Source organism: Callorhinus ursinus, unplaced genomic scaffold (genome assembly GCF_003265705.2).
Source record: "Callorhinus ursinus isolate GAN/ISIS: 27379988/994484 unplaced genomic scaffold, GSC_fseal_2.0 scaffold10, whole genome shotgun sequence".
Classification (NCBI taxonomy): domain Eukaryota; kingdom Metazoa; phylum Chordata; class Mammalia; order Carnivora; family Otariidae; genus Callorhinus; species Callorhinus ursinus.
The window spans coordinates 77873082-77895680 of NW_027397072.1; the positions used below are offsets into that span (position 1 = coordinate 77873082).

General features: G+C 45.5%; 1 protein-coding gene across 10 annotated transcripts in view; it reads left to right on the forward strand.

The window, feature by feature from the left end:
• Positions 1 to 22599, forward strand: part of VWA3B (von Willebrand factor A domain containing 3B) — a 246473-nt gene that overhangs the window by 37156 nt on the left and 186718 nt on the right. For 9 of the 10 annotated variants that reach the window (XR_012379855.1, XR_012379857.1, XR_012379860.1 and 6 more), the window contains 3 exons: positions 3673 to 3832; positions 10149 to 10318; positions 13928 to 14043. Coding sequence is in view for 3 of the 10 variants with exons in the window: in XM_073897813.1 (XP_073753914.1) it covers positions 3673 to 3832; positions 10149 to 10318; positions 13928 to 14043 (446 nt within the window). In the remaining 7 variants the exon portion in view is untranslated. Of the gene's footprint in view, positions 1 to 770; positions 819 to 3672; positions 3833 to 10148; positions 10319 to 13927; positions 14044 to 22599 lie in introns of those variants that run through there. The other variant, XR_012379861.1, reaches the window with a different exon arrangement.

Genomic DNA, 22599 nt, shown 5'->3' on the forward strand with positions numbered 1-22599 from the left:
GTGTGTGTGTGTGTGTGTGTGTGTGTGTGTGTGTGTGTGTGTGTGTGACATCTTCTTTATCCATTCATCTGTCAGTGGACATCTTGGCTCTTTCCACAGTTTGGCTATTGTGGACATTGCAGCTATAAACATCGGGGTGCATGTACCCCTTTGGATCCCTACGTTTATATCTTTGGGGGAAATACCCAGTAGTGCAATTCCTAGGTCGTACGGTAGCTCTATTTTCAACTTTTTGAGGAACCTCCATACTGTTTTCCAGAGTGACTGCACAGCTTGCAGTCCCACCAACAGTGTAGGAGGGTTCCCCTTTCTCCGCATCCCTGCCAACCTCTGTCTTTTCCTGACTTGTTAATTTTAGCCATTCTGACGGGTGTGAGGTGGTATCTCATTGAGGTTTTGATTTGGATTTCCCTGATGCCGAGCGATGTTGAGCACTTTTTCATGTGTCTGTTGGCCATTTGGATGTCTTCTTTGGAAAAATGTCTGTTCATGTCTTCTGCCCATTTCATGATTGGATTATTTGTTCTTTGGGTGTTGAGTTTGATAAGTTCTTTATAGATTTTGGATACTAGCCCTTTATCTGATATGTCATTTGCAACTATCTTCTCCCATTCTGTTGGTTGTCTTTTGGTTTTGTGCACTGTTTCTTTTGCTGTGCAAAAGCTTTTAATCTTGATGAAATCCCAATAGTTCATTTTTGCCCTTGCTTCCCTTGCCTTTGGCGATGTTTCTAGGAAGAAGTTGCTGTGGCTGAAGTCAAAGAGGTTGCTGCCTGTGTTCTCCTTTAGGATTTTGATGGACTCCTGTCTCACGTTGAGGTCTTTTAACCATTTGGAGTCTATTTTTGTGTGTGGTGTAAGGAAATGGTCTAGTGTAAATCTTCTGCATGTGGCTGTCCAATTTTCCCCACACCATTTGTTGAAGAGACTGTCTTTTTTCCATTGGACATTCTTTCCTGCTTTGTCAAAGATTAGTTGACCGTAGAGTTGAGGGTCCATTTCTGGGCTCTCGATTCTGTTCCATTGATCAATGTGTCTGTTTTTGTGCCAGCACCATACTGTCTTGATGATGACAGGTTTGTAATAGAGCTGGAAGTCAGGAATTGTGATGCCGCCAGCTTTGCTTTTCTTTTTCAACATTCCTCTGGCTGTTCGGGGTCTCTTCTGGTTCCATACAAGTTTTAGGATTATTTGTTCCATTTCTTTGAAAAAGGTGGATGGTATTTTGATGGGGATTGCATTGAATGTGTAGATTGCTCTAGGTAGCATTGACATCTTCACAATGTTTGTTCTTCCAATCCATGAGCATGGAACGTTTTTCCATTTCTTTGTGTCTTCCTCAATTTCTTTCATGAGTATTTTATAGTTTTCTGAGTACAGATCCTTTGCCTCTTTGGTTCGATTTAGTCCTATGTATCTTATGGTTTTGGGTGCCATTGTAAATGGGATCGACTCCTTTATTTCTCTCTCTTCTGTCTTGTTGTTGGTGTATAGGAATGCCACTGATTTCCCTGCATTGATTTTATATCCTGCCACTTTACTGAATTCTTGTATGAGTTCTAGGAGTTTTGGGGTGGAGTCTTTTGGGTTTTCCACATAAAGTATCCTATCATCTGCAAAGAGTGAGAGTTTGACTTCTTCTTTGCCGATTTGGATGCCTTTTCTTTCTTTTTGTTGTCTGATTGCTGTGGCTAGGACTTCTAATACTATGTTGAATAGCAGTGGTGAGAGTGGACATCCCTGCCACGTTCCTGACCTTAGGGGGAAAGTTCTCAGTTTCTCCCCATTGAGAATGATATTCACTGTAGGTTTTTCATAGATGGCTTTTATGATATTGAGGTATGTACCCTCTATCCCTATACTCTGAAGAGTTTTGATCAAGAAAGGATGCTGTACTTTGTCAAATGCTTTTTCTGCATCTATTGAGAGGATCATATGATTCTTGTTCTTTCTCTTGTTAATGTATTGTATCATGTTGATTGATTTGCGAATGTTGAACCAGCCTTGCAGCCCAGGGATAAATCCCATTTGGTCATGGTGAATAATCTTTTTAATATACTGTTGGATCCTATTGGCTAGTATTTTGGTGAGAATTTTTGCATCCATGTTCATCAAGAATATTGGTCTGTAATTCTCCTTTTTGATGGGGTCTTTGTCTGGTTTGGGGATCAAGGTAATGCTGGCCTCATAAAACGAGTTTGGAAGTTTTCCTTCCATTTCTATTTTTGAACAGTTTCAGAAGAATAGGTATTAATTCTTCTTTAAATGTTTGGTAGAATTCCCTGGGAAGCCATCTGGCCCTGGGCTTTTGTTTGTTGGGAGATTTTGGATGACTGCTTCAATTTCCTTAGTGGTTATAGGTCTCTTCAGGTTTTCTATTTCTTCCTGGTTCAGTTTTGGTAGTTGATATATCTCTAGGAATGCATCCATTTCTTCCAGGTTATCTAATTTGCTGGCATAGAGTTGCTTATAATATGTTCTTATAATTGTTTGTATTTTTTTGGTGTTGGTTGTGATCTCTCCTCTTCCATTCATGATTTTGTTGATTTGGGTCATTTCTCTTTTCTTTTTGATAAGTCAGGCCAGTGGTTTATCAATTTGTTAATTATTTCAAAGAACCAGCTCCTAGTTTCATTGATCTGTTCTACTGTTCTTTTGTTTTCTATTTCATTGATTTCTGCTCTGATCTTTATTATTTCTCTTCTCCTGCTGGGTTTAGGCTTTATTTGCTGTTTTTTTCTCTAGCTCCTTTAGGTGTAGGGTTAGGTTGTGTATTTGAGACCTTTCTGGTTTTTTGAGAAAGGCTTGTATTGCTATATACTTTCCTCTCAGGACTGCCTTTGCTGCATCCCAAGGATTTTGAAAAGTTGTGTTTTCATTTTCATTTGTTTCCATGAATTTTTTTAATTCTTCTTTAATTTCCTGATTGACCCATTCATTCTTTAGTAGGATGCTCTTTAGCCTCCATGTATTTGAGTTCTTTCCAACTTTCCTCTTGTGATTGAGTTCTAGTTTCAAAGCACTGTGGTCTGAAAATATGCAGGGAATAATCCCCTCTTTTGGTACCAGTTGAGACCTGATTTGTGACCTAGGATGTGATCTGTTCTGGAGAACGTTCCATGGGCACTAGAGAAGAATGTGTATTCCATTGCTTTGGGATGGAATGTTCTGAATATGTCTGTGAAGTCCATTTGGTCCAGTGTGTCATTTAAAGTCTTTATTCCCTTGTTGATCTTTTGCTTAGATGATCTGTCCATTTCAGTGAAGGGAGTGTTAAAATCCCCCACTATTATTGTATTCTTGTCAATGTGTTTCTTTGCTTTTGTTATTAATTGCCTTATATAATTGGCTGCTCCCGTGTTAGGGGCATAGATATTTACAATTGTTAATCTTGTTGTTGGATAGACCCTTTAAGTAGGATATAGTGTCCTTCCTCATCTCTTATTATAGTCTTTGGTTTAAAATCTAATATGTCTGATATAAGGATTGCCACCCCAGCTTTCTTTTGGTGTCCATTAGCATGGTAAATGGTTTTCCACCGCCTCACTTTCAATCTGGGGGTGTCTTTGGGTCTAAAATGAGTGTCTTGCAGACAGAATATCAATGGGTCTTGTTTTTTAATCCAATCTGATAGCCTGTGTCTTTTGATTGAGCCCCGTGGGATTCTTTTCAGGGTTTCCCAGCAGCCTGTGAAATGGCAGGAAAATGCTGTTCCTGTGACCGAGCAGTCCATAGCCGCTGCTATCAGTTGGGTTGAGAAACTGCCTTTTGAGCCGGCTGTGAGCCAAGCTAGCTGCCTGGATGCTCTTCTGGAAGCTGGGAACGACAAAATGGTAAGTGTGCATCCATGGCTGACCCCAGGTCACATCAGTAGTTTCCAGTTTCTTTCTCTACACCCAGTACCCCCGTACTGCCTTTCAGCTGACTTGGGTCCTCCCAGCAGCATCCCAGAGACCCCATCACTGGCACTGGGGAGTCCTGAAAGTCTCAGTCCTCTTCACCTCTGAATTTGGAACCACTTGAGAAATAGGTGACGAGCCCCAAGTGGGGATCAAAATAGCAGCTTTGGTGATGGCAGAGCTGGGGAAACCAAAATGAGACTCCCTAACTCTGCCCCCTGAGCCTGGCGGGGCTCCCTCTGGGTTATTAGGGCACAGGGTCAACTCCCATTTAGCTGGTGCCAGCAGGGCCACATGCTGCTCACAGCCACTGAGCAGTGACAAAGGACAGGGAATTCGGCATAGTTGTGTATCTCTCATATTTTAGTTCTGCTCTTGTTCTCCCGACAATTAGATAAATCAGTCCATCTCTTACGGGGGAGAGAGGTTGGAAGACTCTTCGTAGAACCCCGAGGTTGAGGAAATAGGGATTCCCCACATCTGTGTTCTGAATCTCTCCCAGTTCCTCTTCTTCACAAATGGATCTGTTATGTGCTTTCCAAGGTGAAGTATATCTACACAGATGCATCATCCATTTTTGAATATTAATGCATTCACATGTGCTTTTTGATAGGACCTTTTGGACATAAAAGCTTTATCTGAAAGAAGTGCTAAAATGGTGGTGGTTTATGTTCTTTTAGCCACAAGGGTGTGTGTTTTTGTGAGTGATTCTACGGATGGGACTTGAAGGGAGTGGCAAGCTAGTGGGGAAGGACTCGGGGCAGGTGGGGTTCTTTGGCCAGCCTCAGCTTCCCAGGTAAGGATAGATCTGCTTTCCTTTGGGATACAGATACTGAACTAATACTCATGGATTGATATTAATTAACACTTAATTGCTTCCTCTGCTCTAGACTCCTATGATTCTGTAGATTTCAAGCTTTACTCTGCTACATTAAGAAGTCCTTTCTTGGGCAAGGAGGCCATGTGCTGGCACCTTGAAAGGATAGCCCTCAATGGTCACCAGACTGTTTATTGATACTGAAGATGATAGTTTAAAATTGGAAAGGCATTGTTTATCCTTTCGAAGCCAGAGGAACAAATGGTTCCCATTAAAGAACAAAATAGAAAATACTTTGTTCTTTGGCCTTTCAAGTTTGTTTTAACATCTGTAAAATTTCAGTTGCCTGGGCACTATAATAAGCATTCAAGAAATGGAACATTACACAGGCTCTCAGATGAGTGTGTTTGTGTGTGTGTGCGCATGCCAGCATGTACACGCACTCTCTCTCTCTCTCTCTCTCTCTCTCGGGTGTTTCTTTGTTCACCTAGCTACATCGGTCATAGCTGACTCTGGCGACCTGCCATGACTTGAAGTTTCCCAGTGACCTTTGATTTTTCTGTTTTCCTTTCCTTTGGTTTGTGCTTCTCCTTTCTTGGATTCATCCCCAGCCCAGGAAATGTGGAACAATTTAGTGAGTTCCAGGAAAGTTCCTATAGAAGAGGAGGAACCCAGAAAGAGGTTAATAGGCACTGATTATCAAATGCCACTTAAAAATTCTTGAGAAGAGACTATGGAGTATGGGAAATATAAAACATACTCAGACCACTGTATCCTCCCTCCTAGAGCTTATATCTGGATGTGGTCGCTAGGAAACTTCTAGTAACTGCAACTGCCTCCTATATAAAAATGTCATGCTCTATGTTTTGTGAGGTGTGGGGGATGGGGAGAGGAATGGGTTCCCCTAATGGGCTGCCCTTCTGCTCTGTGCCTCATGCCCACCCCACTGAATTTCAAATTGATTCATATAACTGGTTTTTTCTATAAATAGAAAAGATAAAAGGCTTAAGAAACTTTTGAACAGTAAATCTGGATACCCAGACTTTTGCTACTGATGATAACTTGCTTCAGGTTAGCATCTCCCATGAGTGAGTCCTGAGAAAAACCAAGAGAGTGGCTCTTGTTTTGTGTTCAAAGATTAACATGGAAGTTGGGCTTTTGTATCCAATCCACATGAAGAGGAAGGGCTGACTGATGCGCTTGGTAAGGGTAAGGCGGATGCTCAAGAGGTTACTGGCCTCTTTCAGAACTGGGCTTTGTACCCATAGTCAGGCCAGAGACTGAACAGGCAGGGATGACTGAGGGTGAGCCTTCAACTCCAGAGGAGCCAGGCAGTGTGGGGTCTGCTTGAGTCCCAGCTCTGATGGCAGCACGTGGAGAGCACTATTGATGGATGAAGTATCCTGTTGGATCCTGTGCAAAAGGGCCTGGCTCATTGGAAGGGCAGCCTGTGGGATACTGAGGCAATGTCTGACATTGTCCTCAGAGCCCAGGTATGCCATCCAGGCCTGGGTTTCTGCTCTGCAGTATCCTCTGGTCCTAGGGTGCATCTTTGGGAAGTTGGTAGCTTCCCTGGCCTTAATGAGGAGGGGTGCTGTGCCAGGAGGCCCTGGAAGGCCTGCTGATCCAAGATGGGAGAGGTTATTTGGGAGGAGAAGGCTGGTCATCCAAAGCCCTGATTCCCAGCTGCCTGAGAAGGCTAACTGAGGGGGTTTTACTTCTGCTTTCAGCAGAAGGCTACCTGCCCAAAGGGTACCTGTGTTTCTCTTTGTGGTGTCTCAGCCTCTCTTCCATCCGGCTGATAGGCACACATTTGTTTACTTTAAAAAAATATCCCCTTCACTGGGAGAGTAAATGGGTGAATTAGAGCCAGACCTATGTAATTCCATCAGAAACCTTCACCACTGGACAGTAAACTGAAGGGCTGGCCATGCTAATCACAAGCATGGCAGTGGTTCAGCCAGGCATCAGGTTTTTTCACCTTTGTGTCCCTAGAAATGGCAGTGCCTGGCAAGGGCTCGATAAATGTTGAATGTTGAAGGAATGGGAAAGAAGTAGTGTTGATATTCTTGAAGTTGGGGCTAGATGTGGGTCCAAGAAATTCCCATTCCCCATGCCATGGTACAGATTTGAGTTTTTTGAATTGAAGGGCGGTAGTCTGTGTGGGACCAGGCAGGTGGATTTGCTGAGCCTTGTAGGACTCTGGTGGGGATAGTGTGTGGAGACAGGCACCCCGAAACCTGGCAGGCCAGAAAGTTGGTGGTGGTGTTAAGGGTGTTAAGGAGGGATTGGAGAACTGAGCTGGGTTAACATCAAGAGGGCAGTGACCACTGTGTTTGTGTGTGTGGGGCGTGGTTGGAGATCAGAAAATCAAAATGGGCCAAATAAGGAAAGGGTGGCCACAGGTACAGGGAAGATCTGGAAGTCAGATCCACGGTCTGGAGTTGGTCAAAACTGTTGAAACAGTCAAAGTTTTATGAAGACCAAGACAGAATTTTGCTAGACCTCCCACTGCTGTCATGGGTGCCTTTCATTTGACTTTGATTCTTGCAGAGTGGAGATTTTGACGGCTGGAGGCTTCTGACAGGCTACAGCAGCAGATAGTTAGGGCGGAAGCAGCCACTGCCAGTCTGGGTCTTCTCTTCCCCCAGACCTGGGTCTGAGAAGATGTCAGGGCCTCTCTGGCTGGGCGGAGTGCAGGCTGCCATGGGTGCCGCAGAGCTAATGACCCAGACAGAATAAGGCATTTCAAGGGGAAACAGAAAAGCCCTACCCTCTTTTATGTAGTGTAAAGTGGCAAGAGTTTTTGATTCCCAGTACAGTAGCCGAATGGAACCCCAAATATTGTCTATATCTTGTGTTATCAAATTCAGTACCAATTAGCGTTTAGGGAAATGCTGGTCAGTGAGAAAGCTGCTCCTGGCCCCGGCTGCTCCTGCTAATCCTCAAGTCCAGCCCCTGCCCTGAGCTACTGAGCTACTGAGCTACTCAGAGGTACTGAGCTACTAAGGTACTGAGCTACTGAGCTACTGGGCCAGGGGAGAGGGTTCCCCTGAGGACAGTTCCCTTGAGCCCATACAACCTCACCCAGAGTCAGGGCCATTGATATCAGGGGCTAGGAGCCTTGGATGGTGTGAGATGTGAGATGGTGTGAGAGCCAAGGGAGTGAAAAGAATGCCTGTCTCTGGCCACCTTCCTGTCCCAGGATCTTGCTCGCACAGTTCTGGGATTTATGTCCCTCCCTCCCTTCCCTCCCTCCCTCCCTCCCTCCCTTCCTTCCACCCTTCCTCCCTAAAGATTTTATTTATTTATTTGAGACAGGGAGAGTGAGAGAGAGCGCAGGAGAGAGCACAAGCCAAGGGGAAAGGCAGAGGGAGAAGCAGACTTCCTGCCAAGCAGGGAGCCCCATGTGGGACTCGATCCCAGGACCCCAGGATCATGACCTGAGCCGAAGGCAAGCGCTACACCCACTGAGCCACCCTGGCGCCCCTCACGTCCGTTTCTGAGAGGTGACCAGCCTTGCCATGACCAGCTGACCGAATGTAGTGGTTGAAAGCAAAGGCAGAAGCTCATAGGGTCAGGCAGCTGGACTTACTAGCTGAAAGACCAGGTCAATTAACCTGTCCAGTCCTTCGTTTCTTCATCTGTAACCTAGGTGTGATAACAAGAATTCCTTTTCCACAGGACTTTTGTGAGCGTTGAAAGAATTCATGTTGGCTTATCATCCCAAAGAGCAGATGACCCCACCGCCATGTCACTTTAAAAGGCATTTTGCCAGTTGGTGGGGGTTGGGGCTAGGTGGCATATTTCCTTTCCTTTCCTTTTTTCTCAGTGTCATTGTGTGAGTGGAAAGGAGAGGCAGGGAGGCAGTGAGCAGGAGAGGACTGGGGATGGGATAGGTGGTCTCATTGTAGAGCATGTCCCAGGAAATCCGTAGCATGGATAACCGAAAACACAGGCAATTAAGCAGCTGAGAAATGAACTTAATGAATAGTGAATAACCCTGGAGCCTGAGTGAAGGAAAGGAAATCCTGGCTCACTGCTGGCTACAGCAATTTTTAGCTTGATGAAATCTCAAGGGAAAAACATTTCTACACAAGGATTTCAGACTCTTGGATCATTGCCAGAGCAGAGAAGCTGAGTTTGCGTGATGTGCAACAGAGATGCATGGTGTCAGAAGCCACCGACAGCCCACCTAGAGATGTTTGTCCTCACTCACCTCCCCGTTGAACTAACAAATCTTACAAAATACTCCCTGTGTCTGTTCTCCTCTCTTGGGCCACATGTGACTTTAGATCCTTATGTGAGGTTGAACCGGTCCCCATGCTAAGCTTGGGCCCCGATCCAGCTGGAGCACTAATAACAGTGCAATGCAGGTAAGCCTATTGAACACCTCTCACACAAGCTACTGTGTAACACGGGGGGAGAAGGGAAAGAGAACGCATTTGCTGGGAGAATAATATTAGTTGCCTAACAAGGAATGTAGAGAGCACCATTTCTTCCTTCACTCAGTATTTTTTCTGTCTCTTGTCAACTGGCTGAAAGAGATATACAACACTGCTCAGTCTTCCCATTCGGTCCTTTTTAAAATTGGGGAGCAGGTTTGAAAGGCCTGAGAGAAAGAGTCACGGAGGTGAGGTGGGCCTTTTCGAGCCCCATGGGAGGAAGGTTGTCGCTGGAGTAGGCTGCTCTCAGCTCCCACTGTGGCCGTGGCCTCCCTCCCAGCAGGGGCCCTCTGCCACCCTGCTCCCACTGCCCCTTTGGGCACAGTTGGCCCCAGCTGCTGCAGACAGGGTGGCCCAGCTGACTGTAAGTCCTCTTCTTTCTGCGTCAGGTAGGTTTAAGTCCCAGGTTTGAGGTTGAACTGAGGTACCTGACTGTTTACCGTCAGCTAGCAGGGGTTTGTGATTAGAGCAGAGAAAGGATCATGAGCCCTAAGGGGATGGTGACATCTATTTATCCCTTCAAACCCAATGCATTTTTTGGGGATTCTTCCCCAGTTTTTTGTGGAAACAGTCAATTAGGGGGTTTTAAGGGGCAGGTGTAGATGATAGGGATTCCCAGCTCTCTCTGGGTTTTAACTTTCTGAGATACCTGCATGCATAAGTGCAAGTCCTCTTGTTTAAACTCAGTCACGAGGTACACTGCATTACCTCCCTTTTTATAAGTGAAGAAACTGAACCTAGGTCATTTGCCTAAGTTCACAGAACTTGTTAGTAGCAGGGAGGTCAAACACCGTGGAAGGCAGCAGGCCTTGAATATCTCACTTCCTGATTTTGGTCCCCAAATGTCCTCACAAAACTTGGAGCAGTGCCTCTATTCTTGCCACCCCCCAGGAGCAAAGGCAATTTTGTAGAAAGTGTATTGCCAGGGAGTCCCGTACAAGGCTAGGGCACGTCAGGGAGATAAACCGTTGGTACTATTGTCTTGCAGATTGAATCCATTTACTACTTTGTAGTGGGAGATGTTCCTGAGCAAACCAAGGGGCTCCTCCTTCAGAGGGCTTTGGAGATCCCATGTCCTGTCTGCACAGTGTCCTTCAATGCCAGAGGAGAAGGCACTACAGCTTTCTTAAAGGATCTGAGTGCCAAGACCCACAGCAGGTAGGCAGAAAATGTGCTCCTGAGGGACAGCGGGTGAGCTGCCTGCTTCCGCAGGATCAGCAGTGGTCTTCCTAACCAGTCTGTTCCTGTGCTGTCCTCTTTCCCGTGGTCTTTAGTCTCTAGGCCTTTTCTTCTCCACCCTGTATTAATCTTGCCTTGTTACTTTCTGTAGTTCTGATGATTTGATATCAGGGGTCCTTGCTGACCCTGGAGAGACTGCTCCCTCCAAGGCCAGCTAAGTCCTAGAGAGCTTAGATGACTCACCCAGGAGTGCACCTTTCATATGCAAGCTAACTGATCCAGAGCCCACTCAGTGCCAGTAGGCACTCATGCTCAGGCCCACTATTCCCCTGCACTAATCATGCCGGGGCCCAGTACTGGACAGCTTGGGGCAGCTCCTACACCCCAGAACCAACTGAAATTATTCAACTAGCCCATCCTAAACCTGCCTGCTCTGCCTCACCCATTCCATGCTGCAGAATCCACAATAAAGACTCTGGCCCATGTTTTTCCCTTGTTCCCTCATGCCTCCTGACTGGCCCTGGTGCTTCCCTGTGTGACCCGGGGTGGTGTGGTGTGCCCCCTCCTCTTGAGAACTGTATTAGTAGTCAGTTTGGGTCGCCATAACAGATACCACAGACTGGATGGCTTAAATAAGAGAAATTTATTTCTCACACTTCTGGAGGCTGGGAAGCCCAAGATCAAGGTGCTGGCAGATTCAATTTCTGGTGAGTACTCTCTTCCGGGCTGCCTTCTTAACTATATCCTCTCATGGGAGGGAGGGATGGAGGGATGAAGGGGGAGAGAGAGAGAGAGAGAAAGCACAGCATGCCTGTAAGTTCTCTGGTATATCTTCTTAAAAAGATACTAATCCTGGGGTGCCTGGGTAGCTCAGTTGGTTAAGCGTCTGACTCTTGATTTCTGCTCAGGTCATGATCTCAGGATGGAGAGATCAAGCCGCCCCAAGGGGCTCTGCGCTCAGCAGGGAGTCTGCCTGACTGTTTGAGATTCTCTCCCTCTCTCTCTGCCCCTCTCTTTGCTTGTGCGCATGCTCTTTCTCTCTCTCTAAAATAAATCTAAAAAAAAAAAGTACTAATTCTATTGGATCAGGGCCCTAGCCTTATGACCTCATTTAACCTTAATTACCTCCTAAAGGCTCTGTCTCCAGATACGGTCAAATATGGTTACATTGGGGGGTTGAGGCTTCAACATATGGATTTGGGGGGTGGGGACCACAATACAGTCTATAGCGGGAACTGTGAGTAGCAAACTATATTTTCAGTGCAGTTATGCTGATCTGGTGGCCTCATCATAGCTGAAAATAACCGAATCCACATTTAAAAAACATACCCATCCCCTTGTCTGTGTGGATAGGTTTAGGCCCCTTGTGGAGAGAGATCAGCTACTTACCCATTTATCGTTTATAAGGAGAATGACTGAGTCCTTGCCTCATTTAGCCTGTCTGAAATGGGTACAATTCCTGCCCTTGAGCATGTGTTCCCAAATTTGATTGCTCATCACATTTGCCTGGGTAGCTTGTTAATAATTCAGAGGTCCAGGGCTTCACCTTACAGGCTGATTCTACATAATAGAGAGGATCCTGGGAACGGGCATTTAATCACTCACTTTGTGTAAGAGCTGCCTAGGGAGTTTGATTAAAATGCAGATATCTTGGCCAGAGCCCCAGAGATCCTGATTTTTGGGTGCTAGGGGAGGGCCAAGAATATTCATTCTTAATAGGATCCCTGGTGATTCTGAAGACCACTGCTCTGGCTATCATTAAGACACTTTGAAATCTTTTTTAACATTAGGTGTTTGGCTTCAATTCTGGGTTCCTAAATCCCCCCAAATACAGGGGGGCTCACTATCCTACTTTTGCTAGTAGAGAGAGTAAAAAGCAACTGGCAGGACCCCCTGTCTTGCTGGTCCTCTGCTTAATTCACGTAGGGCACTTTCTCTGGGCAGGTGAGAGGTTAGGGAGTAATTTAACATGGGAGAAGCTGCAGTTCAGCTCCTGCAGTTCAGGCCATGTACCATCGAGTGTGAGTTTTGCCGGAAAGGACGATTTGTAGACATGTTTTTCTGTCCCTGCTCTGGCCCTTGCAAGTGAGCCCAACCCACAACTGGTGGGGCTCCTGCTTGCTCCACCTCTGCCAGATCCCCAAGTCTCTTGGTTGGCCTCCGCACACCCTTGGCTGGTGAGCCTCAGCTGAAGTGCAGCCATTATGGAACTCTAAAGGGCATGCCCTGAGCTCAGCTTGCAGGGAGGCTGGATTCTTGGTTCCCCCTTGCCCGAGTCTGTGTCTGAACAGAGCCACCAACATGCAAAGCGTGTTTTGCTTTCTGCATAAATGAGGTTGTGTTAACCAGAAGTGTCTGCCCTGTTCTCTTTTCTAATCTGGAGAACAGATCAGAGAGTACAAAGTCCTGGGCACCAAAGGCCTTGGCACTCAGGGTGTGGGACCTGGCAGGACAAACCTCATCCATCCCCCCTCTGCTTTGTAAGGAGGTCACAGGTCAAAGGAAGCTGGCCATGTCTGCTCTGGTGGAAGTACCTGTGGGAGGCAGGCATGGCCAGGTTAAGGGTCCATTGGCCTCAAGAGGGCTGTTGGGACAAGGCTGGCTTGTGGATTGCCATTGTCATTGTTTTAGTCTTACCTGAAACCCTCTAGAAATAGGACCCAGGCTTTCCATGGCCCAGGTGAAGCCCCCACACCTCTCCTACCATCTGTGCATCCATCTGTCCGTCCCAACCCCTGCTTCAGGATTCTCTTTGTGCTGAGAAACAGGCAAAGGTGGAACTCTTAAGGGGTCAGAGGAGCATCACCCAGAGATGATCTATTAATCTGAAAGAAATTTCCTGCTATCATTGACTTTTTGGATTCCAGGTTGTCAAGGGTGTGCTTAGCCCCTCATTTTGTAGACCACAACAGCGCTTCTTGAATCCCCCAGGGATCTTGTTCAAGTGCTTATTCTGACTCAGCAGCTCCAGGTAGGGCCCAGGAATGTGCATCCCTAAGCAGCTCCCGGGTGCTGCTGCTGCCCCTCGGATCACATTTTGAGGAGTCAGGCCCTAAAAACTTGTCCACACAAGAATTCTTTTCATTAGTGTTTCTGCTTAGTTTCTGAGGAAGTGCATATTTGCCAAGTTAAAGTTGACTGAAGCCCGTCAGCAACTGGCAGATGAGCCAATGGTGCCTGTTGTCACCAGCTTTCAACACTGAACCCACAGGGCTGTGGGCACTGTTGAGGCCTCATTAGACTGTTGGCTTGTCAACACTCTGTTGACATGATTGAACCCCGGGAACAGAAGGATAAATATAAGGTAGAGGGTATCATTTTTCCAGGGTCAATACATACCATTTGGGTGAGTTAATTACCCTCTAAGAGAAGAGTCATGCGTTAAAATCCCAACAACATTCACAGTTCGATCTTCTGTTTTGCCTCCCTGTCTTTTGTTTTGGCAAAACTGACCAGGTACAGGGAATGGCCGTGAAACATCTAAGATGCTTGGCACCACAGCAGAGCAAGTTCACGGTCTTGGGAGAATGAGAAGACATGCACAAGTAGCACTACTAGCCTAATGTTGCAAATCTCTTCCTGTTTCAGATTCCATGCATTTGCAGAGAGAACAGAGTGTGTGGAGTTTCCCCCACTTGCCGTAAAGGATGGTGACAGTGTAATTAGTTGGAATTTAAGGAGACTGAAAGGAAAACACCCTCCAGGTACCTGGGATCTAAAAAACACACAACAACACAGTGTGATTTTCTGTATCTTTAACAAATAAAGTACTAGGTAGGGACTAATGGAATCTTTTTCATTATTTATATGGTCCAGGGGCAGTTCATGATATTACTGCTGAATCTTTCAGCCTAGCAACAGGCATAAGTTTATTACCACCCAGGGAAGTGGCCTAAGTTATGTGCGTTGAACGAACTTAAGAACCTTCTGGAGATGTGGCCTGAATGTTTCAGTGCTGGACTCAGTTCCTGGGAAGGCAGAACCGCTCTGCTGCCCAGGTTAGCCGATGCTGTAGTGAGGATGCCAACGCATCTTGTGGGTTTTCTGCTGCCCCACCCGTCAGTGACGGCAGACAGCGGATTGACCTGCTTCTTGGGAGGGCCAGGGCCCCACAGGAACCTCTGCGGAGGCAGAGTGAACTTCCCCTTTTTTTCCAGAGTTTAACAGGCATAGAAAATGAGGTCACCAAATCAGTGAGGAGTAGGTTCGGAAAAAACAGTGCTGGAAGGTTACGCAGAAAACCAAGAGGTGGGAGTTTCTTTGGGGCTGATGAAATTACGAAGTGCCAAAGACACCGAGTGAACCCTGCTGAGAAAAGCAGGGAAGGAAGCTCGTGTTTGAGTGTGAGATGTTGCAGTGTGACCCAGCTAGAGGTCTGAGAGAGCCCATCCCAACCTCCACCCTCCTACTCATTTTGTTATTGACAGAGATCTCTAGCTTCAATGTAAGGCAAGAACTACTCTTTGCGAGAAGCAAAGAAGCTGCACTATACATCTGCTTAACAGGTTCCTCTGTTCACATGATGGTGCTACAGAGGCTCCTGGGAGGAGAGCATGGGGCCTGAGGAGGAGGCAGTTGCATTAAGGGGCTAGGGTGTCAGGAGACCAAGGCAGGAGTTTGAGTCACAGAGCCTGTCCCTGATAACATACTTTGTGGATTCAGATTCTTAGTGCCCCCAAGCGAGCAAGGGAGAGGTTCTGTTAGAGCTCATTGGTGGCACTGCTTTAGGTAGCTTATGCCTTTGTTCTGATGGCGAAGTGGCTATCTCCAGAGAATTTGAAAAAATGTCAATTGTTAAGCAAGGTTAATAACGCTAATCTAACAAAAAAGAATTAATTCGGGATGTATGCCATGCCTAGTGAAAGTAATTTACAAGCTTAAGCCTAGTGGTCAATGTTTGAATCAGGGTAAAGTGTGTGAGGTGTCACTGGTTTCCCAAAGCATGCCAGTTTCTGTAAAGGGGTTCAGTTTTGGCTTATGTGTTCCTTGGCAACTTAGTAATAAAGGGAAACTGATCTGGCTGCATAGCTTACATTTTCAGCATCTACCATCTTCCCCAACCCTGTGACTCATACAAATTAAATTATAGTTTAAACCATTTTCTTAGTCTGAAGTGCTCAGAGCATGGCCTGCTGTTCTAATGCCATTTCAGTGATCCCACGTTCTGAATTTGAGGAGAGAGCCCAGATCCTAAATACACGATCTTATCTCCTCTATCAATCACGGTGTCCCAGAAATGCCAACATTGCATTTCTCCCACTCAAAAACTGCCCAGAAATCCTTGACAGACTATTCTGGTTTGGAAAATGTGTGGTTTCCAACCCAACCCAGGGTCTCAGAGGCAGATGATCAGTCCTTCCTGCTCAGGTCCCGTTCCCCATTTCCCACCCTTGGGGTCAAGCATTTGCCAGTATGAATTTGCTTGGGCCCCTCTCTGGGCTGGGGAGGGAGGGCGCCCCCCCCCACCCCAGGAACACCTGCTCAGGAGTTTTTGGTGCCTCCTGTTGCATGGAAAGGAGAGACTGTCAAGTGAATGGTTGGAGGGACACTGCTCAGAGAACTGACCTGGCAACTGGAAGAAATTTGCTTTTCCTGCTATTACTGACTTTTTAGACTCCAGATAATTCGCTTTCAGAGTATGACTTCCCATTACCCCGTGCACTACCCCAATGTGGAAAAATTGTAGTCAAGACAAATAATTGTTTTAAAAACTGTAGTAAAATGTATGTAAAGTAAAATGTACCATTTTAACTGTTTTTAAGTGTATAGTTCAGTAGAGCTAAATACATTCACATTGCTGTGCACCCAATCTCCAGAACTCTTCTCATCTGCAAAACTGAAACTCTGTACCCATTAAAACAACATACCCCCATTCTCATCTCCCCCAGCTCGTGGCATCTACCATTCTACTTCCTGTCTCTGAAATGGACTTTTAAATATCTCATAGAAGTCGTTTTGTGTCTGGCTTATTTTACTTAGCATACGTCCTCCAGGTTCATCCATGTTGTAGCGTGTGTCAGAATTTCCTTCCTTTTGAAGACTGAATAATGCTCTCTTGTATGTATAGACCATGTTTTGTTTGTCCATTTATCCATCAGTGGACACTGGGTTGCTTCCTCCTTTTGGCTCTTGTGCGTGGTACCTCTGTGAACATGCAGGTACAAATATCTCTTTGAGACTGTGCTTTCAGCTCTTGGAATATATACCCTAAAGTGGAATATCTGGATCATATATGGTAATTCTATTTTTAATTTTTGAGGAATCTCCATTTTGTTTTCCACAGTGGCTACTCTGTTTTATGTCCCCACTGACAGTGCACAGTTTCTCTACATCATCTCCAACATCTGTTGTTTTCTGTTTTTTTTTTTTTTTTGTTATCTTTTTGGTTTTGGTTAGTTGCCATCCTCATGGGTGTCTGGTGGTATCTTGTTCTGGTTTTGATTTGCATTTTCCCAATGATTAGTGAGTTTGAGCATCTTTTCATGTGTTTTTTTAAATAAGATTACAGTGCCGTGTTTTAAAAGTTCAAAATTAATGCCAAAAAATCCATGGTGATCAAAGATGTCACAATTTTAAATAAAGGTAAGCTCCAGCAAAGATGATGTGTTAAGTCGTATGGGAGCCTGAGGTAAAGAGAAGAATGTATGCCTCTGGACACGTTTTAATTTGTTATTTTTAATGATTGTTTCTGGCTTATTAAAGTGGTTGAAAATATCAAAGAATTGAAACATAGGTATGTTGAAATGACATTATTTTAAATTTAAATATTTGGGGAGTACATTCATAGCTCTTGCTAAAGTTTTGTATTGGTCAAGCACGGTAGTACTTGCTCGGTCCTGCCCCATGTTGTAACCTCACTTTTGCATAGGGCCCCTACTTTCTAGCCCTATCTAAATGTTTGCTGCCTCCTTAGAGCAACACGTATTCACTCTCAGTTGAACCCTCAAAGATGTCTCTCCCACTACCTATGCTTGGGTTTTTCTGTTCCCTCTGCATATTGCCTTTCTGAGGACTCCTTCCTGATGCTCCTCTCCCTTCTCTGCTCTTGGGCTGCTTATAAGGCATCTGCTTGTGGCCTTTGAGTCATTGACAGGACAGCATCTTTTAATGGTGGTTTGGGAAGGGTCCAGAAACCAGGGGAGGCAGGAATCTCTCTTCACATACTCTGGTATATAAGATAGATCAGTTAAAAATTTCATAATCTTTTTTGCACTACCTCATTCCCATTTTCTCACACATTAGGGGGAATTGTGCAGACTGTTTTTCGCCTGCTGTGGACATCCCCTGAACCCAGCAAGCACAGAGTAATGACAAAGGGAAAGTGTGTGTGTGTGTGTGTGTGTGTGTGTGTGTGTGTAGGGTGCAATAGTGATATTGCAAAGGTCATGACATGATCTCAGCCATCCACATTTCCTGAAGCAAAATCTCCACATTTTAAAAAAGAAATGGTTTGTCACCTACAAGAGGGTGGGGCCAGGTCACTGGCCGGCATTGGGCTTGCAGGACATTGGTAGCATTGGGCTGGCTGGGTCATAACCCTAGGCTCCCAGGAGTTGGGTGTGGGAACCTGACCCCTGGGTGGACTTCTTACCTTTCACTTCCGGGGATGACTTCCTGCCTTAGAGATTCTGCTTCCTCCCAGCCCAGGCTCCAGCCCATCTAGGCATGCTCCATCACCCTTGGATGGGCTTTCCTCATTGTAGAGAACAGGATCTTTGGTTTAGATTTAGGAATTGCAGGAGATTTAATCTGGCAGGTAATGCCTACCCGAAGCTGTAGTTCTGTGCTTTCCGTCCTCACAGCCATCCTTCCCCTTGGCTTTCTGCCCAGAGTTGGCTGGGTCCCTGCTCATGTTTACATTCATGGGGCATAGAGCACTCTCCTCTCCCGTATTTCTCTCCATGTAGGTGTCCTTGCCTCTTTCTGTCTTTGTTGTGGGCTTGACTAACTGCTGGAGAGGAGAAGGGGTACCAACAGAGCCTAATTACTGTGGGACCGGAGTGATGCTACCTTCTTGAGCTCTTCTGAGCCACCAGCGCCCCCCCGCAGCTTGACTTCCCTCTTAATGAGGATGGGTTCTCTTCATGGTCTTTTATCATGAAATATTCATCTCATCCATAAGCAAAATAAAACAGAGGCATTTGAGCTTCCCTGAACTCTTGGCTTTTTTTTTTTTTTAAGAAAAGATTCCTCAAGCTCCCGGGTCAACCGGCCATCATGGCCTCTCGATGATCCCCTCCAACAGTACGTCGCAGTCCCAGCCCCTGGTGTGGCTGTATTTGAAGGTGGGGCTTCTGAGGACATGATTAAGGACAAATGAGGCCGTAAGGGTGGGGTTCTGATCCTTTAGGATTAGTGTCCTAGTAAGAAGAGACCCCAGAGCCAAGCTTGCTGTCCGTCCTGTGAGGACACAGCAGAAGGATTGCCAGCCGCAAGCCAGGAGAACTCTTCCAGAAACCTGCCCTGTCAGCCCAGGATCGGCGCCTTCCAGCCTATAGAACTAATAGTCCTCCTCCTCTGAGAGGACAAGCCAGAGTTTTCTCCAGTCACTGTCTCCAGCTCAAAAATACAGGATTTCCAGAGTAGAGTCACCTAAAAAACAGTAGACCTGAGGAGGACTAGGAAAGATGGCGGAGGAGTAGGGGACCCTATTTCAACTGTTCCCCGGAATTGAGCTGGATATCTACCAGACCACCCTGAGCACCCACGAAACCAGCCTGAGATGTAAGAAGATCTGGATCTCTGCGAACAGAATATTGCAGGCGGTTGGTTTTGAGGTATGAAGCAGGGAGCCGTGATTCTGCAGGCAGTTATTGGAGGATAAATGGCAGCGGGAGGGTGCCTGGTTGTGGCGATCCTATACCACCGCTGAGCGACAGCCTCGTGCGCTGGGGACGGGGCACAGACTCCCAGACCAGTAGTGGCGGGGAAAGGACTTTAGGGCAGCCCCCAGGGTGGAAACCCGGATCGGTGGGGTTGCGCGTGCGATCTGGGGGTGGCTGGCAGTTTTAGAAGCACAACGGGCAGAGACGTGCTCTGACCTGGAGGCAGGACTGGGGGCGCTGTGGCGGGGCACACAACCCAGGGCGCTGCAGTTTATAGCAGCATGGACAGAAAATGGAGATGGTGTGGCCTGGAGAGCTCACTGAAGAACAGATTGCAGTCTCTCTGCTCTGAGGCAGAGGGTTGGAAACAGTCTCTTCTGCTCTGACTCGTGGAAGAGACATGGAAAGCCGCCAGGGAAAGCTGCCAGAGAACAAAAGCCCCAAAAACTGGTTCCCGCTGAGCCCATCCCCCGCCACAGGGGGGCAGGGCAACTCCGCCCAAACAGGGTTGCCTGAGTAACAGCGTAGCAGGCCCCTCCCCCAGAAGACAGGCTGGGAAAACAAGAGGCCAGCAACCCTAAGGTCCCAAGAAAACAGGTGCATCTTGCTTGGGTTCTGGACTCTAATTTGGACTCTATACATTTGGACTGTATACATAATTTGGACTCTATACATTCCCTCAAAGACCCATCAACAGGATGACTAGGAGGAGGAGCCCCCAAAATAGAAAAGACTCAGAGATTATGACTTATGCTGCAGATTTACAAATGGATGCAGATATAACCAAGATGTTGGAGATGGAATTCAGGCTATCAGTTGTGAAGGCAATGGCTAGAATGGAGAAATCAATAATGGCAACATAGAATCTCTAAGGGCAGAAATGAAAGCTGAATTGGCAGAACTTAAAAATGCTATCAATGAGATCCAATCCAATCTAGATAATCTAACAGCTAGGGTAACTAAGGCAGAAGAACGAACAAGCGACCTGGAAGACAATATAATAGATAAAAAGGGAAAAGAGGAGGCCAGGGAAAAACAACTCAGAATCCATGAAAATAGAATCAGAGAAATAAGTGACACCATGAGGCGTTCCAATGTCAGAATAATTGGAATCCCGGAGGGAATGGAGAGAGAGAGAGGACTAGAAGATGTATTTGAGCAAATCGTAGCTGAGAACTTCCCTAATTTGGGGAATGAAACAAACATTTGCATCCTAGAGGCAGAGAGGACCCCTCCCAAGATCAAGGAAAACAGGCCAACACCCCGGCATGTAATAGTAAAACTTGCAAATTTTAGAACCAAGGAAACCATCCTAAGGGCAGTTAGGGGGAAGAGATTCCTTACATACAGAGGGAGGAACATCAGAATAATGTCAGACCTATCCACAGAGACCTGGCAAGCCAGAAAGGCCTGGCAAGACATATTCAGGGTACTAAATGAGAATAACATGCAGCCAAGAATACTTTATCCGGCAAGGCTTTCGTTTAGAATGGATGGAGAGATGCAGAGCTTCCACGACCGGCAGGAACTGAAAGAATATGTGACCACTAAGCCGACCCTGCAAGAAATATTAAGGGGGATTCTATAAAAGGAGAAAGACCCCAAGAGTGATACACAGCAGAAATTTACAGGGACAATCTATAAAAACAACGTCTTCACAGGCAACAAGATGACAATTAATTCATATCTTTCAATAATCACTCTCAACGTGAATGGCCTAAATGCTCCCATAAAACGGCACAGGGTTGCAGATTGGATAAAAAGACAGGACCCATCCATATGCTGCCTACAAGAGACTCATTTTGAACCTAAAGATACATCCAGACTGAAAGTGAAGGGATGGAGATCCATCTTCCATGCCAGCAGACCTCAAAAAAAAGCTGGGGTAGCAATTCTTATATCAGACAAATTAGATTTTAAACTAAAGTCTGTAATTAGAGACACAGAAGGACACTATATCATTCTTAAAGGGTCTATCCAACAAGAAGATCTAACAATTGTAAATATCTATGCCCCCAACATGGGAGCAGCCATCTACATAAGCCAACTGTTAACCAAAATAGTCATATTGATAACAATACGTTAATTGTGGGAGACCTCAAGACTCCACTCTCAACAATGGACAGATCATCTAAGCAGATAATCAACAAGGAAACGAGCTTTGAATGATACACTGGATCAGATGGACCTCATAGATATTTACAGAACATTCCACCCTAAAACAACAGAATACTCATTCTTCTCGAGTGCACATGGAACTTTCTCCAGAATAGACCACATACTGGGTCACAAATCAGGTCTCAACCGATACCAAAAGATTGAGATTATTCCCTGCATATTCTCAGACCACAGTGCTTTAAAACTGGAACTCAATCACAAGAAAAAATTTGGCAGAAATTCAAACACTTGGAAGCAAAAGACCACCCTGCTCAAGAATGTTTGGGTCAACCAGGAAATCAAAGAAGAACTTAAACAAATCATGGAAATCAATGAGAACGAAAACACATCGGTCCAAAACCTATGGATACTGCAAAGGCGGTCCTAAGGGGGAAATACATAGCCATCCAAGCCTCACTCAAAAAAAATAGAAAAATCCCGAACTCACCAACTAACTCTATACCTTAAAGAACCAGAGAAAAAGCAACAAATGATGCCTAAGCCACACATTAGAAGAGAAATAATTAAAATTAAAGCAGAGATCAATGAATTAGAAACCAGAAACACAGTAGATCAGATCAACGAAACTAGAAGTTGGTTCTTTGAAAGAATTAATAAGATTGATAAACCACTGGCCAGACTTATCCAAAAGAAAAGAGAAAGGACCCACATTAACAAAATTATGAATGAAAGGGGAGAGATCACGACTAACACCAAGGAAATAGAAACAATTCTTAGAAATTATTATCAACAACTATATGCCAATAAACTGAGCAATCTGGATGAAATGGAGGCCTTCCTGGAAACCTATAAGCTGCCAAGACTAAAACGGGAAGAAATTGACAACCTGAATAGGCCAATAACCAGTAACAAGATTGAAGCAGTGATCAAAAACCTCCCAAAAAACAAGAGTCCAGGGCCTGATAGATTCCCTGGGGAATTCTACCAAGCATTCAAAGAAGAAATAATACCTATTCTACTGAAGCTGTTTCAAAAAATAGAAACAGAAAGAAAACTTCCAAACTCATTCTATGAGGCCGGCATTACCTTAATCCCCAAACCAGGCAAAGACCCCATCAAAAAGGAGAATTTCAGACCGCTATCCCTGATGAATATGGATTCCAAAATCCTCAACAAAATCCTAGCTAATAGGATCCAACAATACATTAAAAGGATCATCCACCACGACCAAGTGGGATTTATCCCCAGGATGCAAGGGTGGTTCAACATTCGCAAATCAGTCAATGTGATAGAACACATTAATAAGAGGAGGGAGAA